The sequence below is a fragment of the Linepithema humile genome, chromosome 3 (genome assembly GCF_040581485.1).
Source record: "Linepithema humile isolate Giens D197 chromosome 3, Lhum_UNIL_v1.0, whole genome shotgun sequence".
Lineage (NCBI taxonomy): Eukaryota > Metazoa > Arthropoda > Insecta > Hymenoptera > Formicidae > Linepithema > Linepithema humile.
In genome coordinates, this window is record NC_090130.1 from 9,895,015 (window position 1) to 9,898,682 (window position 3,668).

The 3,668-nt window shown below is 25.8% G+C and overlaps 1 protein-coding gene across 1 annotated transcript in view; it reads right to left on the reverse strand.

Annotated features, from left to right (window-relative positions):
• Positions 1-764: 764 nt before the first annotated feature.
• LOC136998689 (uncharacterized) overlaps positions 765-3,668 on the reverse strand; it is a 6,372-nt gene continuing 3,468 nt past the window's right edge. The window contains exons 3-5 of the mRNA XM_067351772.1: positions 3,092-3,571; positions 2,955-3,020; positions 765-2,845 (exon numbers count right to left, since the gene is read on the reverse strand). Coding sequence (XP_067207873.1) covers positions 2,634-2,845; positions 2,955-3,020; positions 3,092-3,571 — 758 coding nt within the window. The 3' untranslated portion in view covers positions 765-2,633. The remainder of the gene's footprint in view (positions 2,846-2,954; positions 3,021-3,091; positions 3,572-3,668) is intronic.

The following is a 3,668-nucleotide window of genomic DNA, read 5'->3' on the forward strand; positions in this document are numbered from 1 at the left end:
AGTTTTAATATTCATATCGTGAAATATTTAAACTTAGAACAATAAAAACAAAAACTTTAATTGTAAGTATAATTCAGTACTATAATACTTTTCTTATCTAACAAATAATAATGTTTTTCTGATTTCCTAATTTCATTTATTTGAGAAATTTATTGTAGCAGATTGTTCGACTAATTTTATTTTCAAACTATTATGTATCAATTATCAATCATTGTGCGTTGAAGTGGATGGTTTTCGCTTAATTTTTTAGGAAGAATCTTTGTTATTACTATAACTTATTATAAAAATAATCGACATAGCGATTTTAAATTTTAATTTTGGACACCGCTTGGATATTTTACCTCTCTGGCCTTTAATAGAAGACAACAATCTATATAATTTTTGCATTATTATAAGAATTTCCTGATACATTATATGGCACTACATTCAAAAAACATATAGTCATTACGGAAATTACTCTAAATTTAATGGACAATCAGATTACGGATCTACTCAATTTCATGGACCATCATAAAAAAAATACACAAAGAAATGTACAGAAAGCTGGTAATAATTAAAGATATTACAGAGAAGTCTCACAATTTTTAGAAGCTGCACAAGACATGAAAGATTTAGCGAATAATTTAATTGATGAAAGCGACAGCGCTGAAAATGATAAAAACACAAAAATTAAAGACAATAATAAAATACTTAAAAAAATTAATTGTTTATCAGCAATTGAATGATAGTGAGTAAAAAATTTATTTCCTAAATATGTAGATTGCTTTATTATAATTTTAATGCAGATGTATAAAAAACGTACAAAAACTGAAATAAAAGTAGTATAGAAAATGCAGATCAGGAAGTAAAGATCTGGTTTATGTACATGTATACATATACATGTAGGTATGTACATGTATATATATATGTCTTCATATCAATCCATTAGCTGTTAATATCTATACATTCTTAAAATAGACCGTATATGTTAAATCATTTATAGTTTTGACAAAAATAATATAGAATATAGATGATTGCGAGAAATAGCTATATTGACTAAATAATATTTACTGCTTCTAAATATACGCATCCTAAGTAGCACATGTTTGTTTCATATGTACGTTTCATATACGTTTCCTAAATGTATCCAATGGTTTAGAAAACGTATATGAAACAACACGTGCTACCTGGGATGTATATGTATATGTCTTTTTAAATGTCTTAAAATATACCAAGCGCGTGCGCGCGTGCGCGTTTGGTACAATTTGGGAACATTTTTTGATACATATGGCATATTTTCAACTCTGTTCGAAAAATTAAAAGTTTTTTCGTTGATGCGTAAACTATTTTTAAGTTTATTTTTATTTTTTATTATATTCTGATTTGATGTCTTTATTAAAAATGTTACAAAATATAAAAATATATAAAAAAGTGTTTTTTTTTTCTTTTATATTCATACAATCATACATCATGCGTCGAAACGTTTCCGACTGGCATAATTTCTTATGTTTTTTAAATATCTTATTATCAGTAAGGACACAAAAGGACACTAAAGAATTATATAAGTATCATAAGTATTGCTCATTGGATATGGAACAGAGACAGAATGATATTGTATCGACTGTGTCTCTTGCTGGAAAACAACCTATGAAGACTTTTTATTTAATAGATTTTATGTCCTTGAATATTACCAATTATAAACTTTTAATTTTAAGAACAGTTCCCAAAATATACCATATGTATCAAAAAATGTTCTCGAATTGTACCAAATATATATACATATTATATACAATTATATACAGTTTAAATTATATAAGTGCCTATATTTTTTATTTATTATATTTTTTATTAAGAAGATAATAAGAAAAAAAAAACAGATAGCGTGAACGATTTTCATGTTTATTTTTATTGTTCGTGTCTATATTATACAACGTATTTATATCATATAGTTTTTATTAAGACGTGTATTGTATTTAATGTAGAATAAGGATACGTAATAGATCGAATCCGGCCCGCGAGGATTTACAATCCAAACCGTGACAAAAAAAGCAAAAAATATAATAATAATAATGTTTTAAATTTAGCTGCCGCGGTCCGCGGTATAAATCTTAAATTTCACATTTGGCCCAAAAAATTTTGCGTTTCCCTGATATAAAAAATATATTATAAATAAAAAAATTTTTTTTATAGTATACAGTTTATTGCATTGTATTTAAAATACATTTAAAAATACATTTCAGTCTATAATCTCTTGTAGTGCAATTTTTTAAATATTGTATATTGAATTAAATTTACAATATTCAATGAACATAAAAACTGTAATTATTGCACAATAATTATTACATTATAAAAATTAAATAATTAAAGTTTTAATATTCTTTTACATTAAAACAATGAACATGAAGATTATAACTATCACATTATGAAAAGCAAACCTAAGTAACTATTTTTAATTAAAATTTAAGTTAAAGTTTCAATATTTATTTTGTGCAATATTTAAACTTAAAACAATAAACAAAAAAAACTATAATTATCACAATATGAAAATTAAACATAAATAATCATCAAATAAAGTTTAAATTATTGCTTTAATATTGCACATTAAATTATTTTTTAAATATCAAAAAAATTTTTAAATAATTTTTGTGACCGTTTTAAAAATTTAATTTCTTTTTTTGCGTGTGTAACCATACTCTCATTTGAGGAACTGTTCGTTTAGCTAGACATGGAGTACTAGATATAAGATTCTGCATTTCTTTTCCAGTTATTAGTGTATCAGTTTGTAATTGTTTTTCAAATGTTTCTAATACAATTCTTTTCTCTTCTTGTGTCCAAGTTGCTCGTTTAACAGGCGTCACAAATGCATCTGTACATAAAGAAAAAATCATACATAAATATCCTTTTTACATTGTGGTTGTTTAATATCAAATGACATCACCAATTTATTAGTTGAATATACAAATTAAATTTCTTACCCTCTGATCTGCGTTTTTTTTGTACCGTTCTTGTTTCAGTTTTTGTACGTTTTTTATACATTGAGTCTGCATTAGAAACATTAACATCATAATAAAGTAATCTATCTATATATTTCGGAAATAAATTTTCTACTTACTATCACTCGATTGCTGCAAACTATCTTTAAATATTTCATTCTCTTTGATTTCTATATTTTTATCACTTTCAGCTTCGCTGTCGCTTTCATCAATTAAATTGTTTGCTGCATCTCTCACACCTTGGGCAGCTTCTAAAAGTTGTGAGACTTCTGTAATATCTTTAATTATTACCGGCTTTCTATACACTTCCTTGTGTATTTTTTCATGATGGCCCATGAAATTGACTAGATCTGTAATCTGATTGTCCGTTAAATTAAGAGTTATTCCCATAGTGGCTATATGTTTTCTAAGTGTAGTGCCACGTAACGTGTCAGGAAATTCGGTTTTGCTCTCTTTAGCAAAACGCAACATAACTCGATATGCACGTAAATGTTTATCAATAATTTTGTCATGTCCTGGAATACCAAATAAATAAGGATTTTTTAAGTGTACTTTGGCTTTACTTCTCTTAACTGTAAAAACATTTGTGCACATTCCAAATTAAGTTCATCTAATATTATAGGAACAGTTCTTCCTAACTTTCCGCGTATACAAAATCGGACATATTTTTGTGCTTGTTCTTTTCTTTCTTTAGAT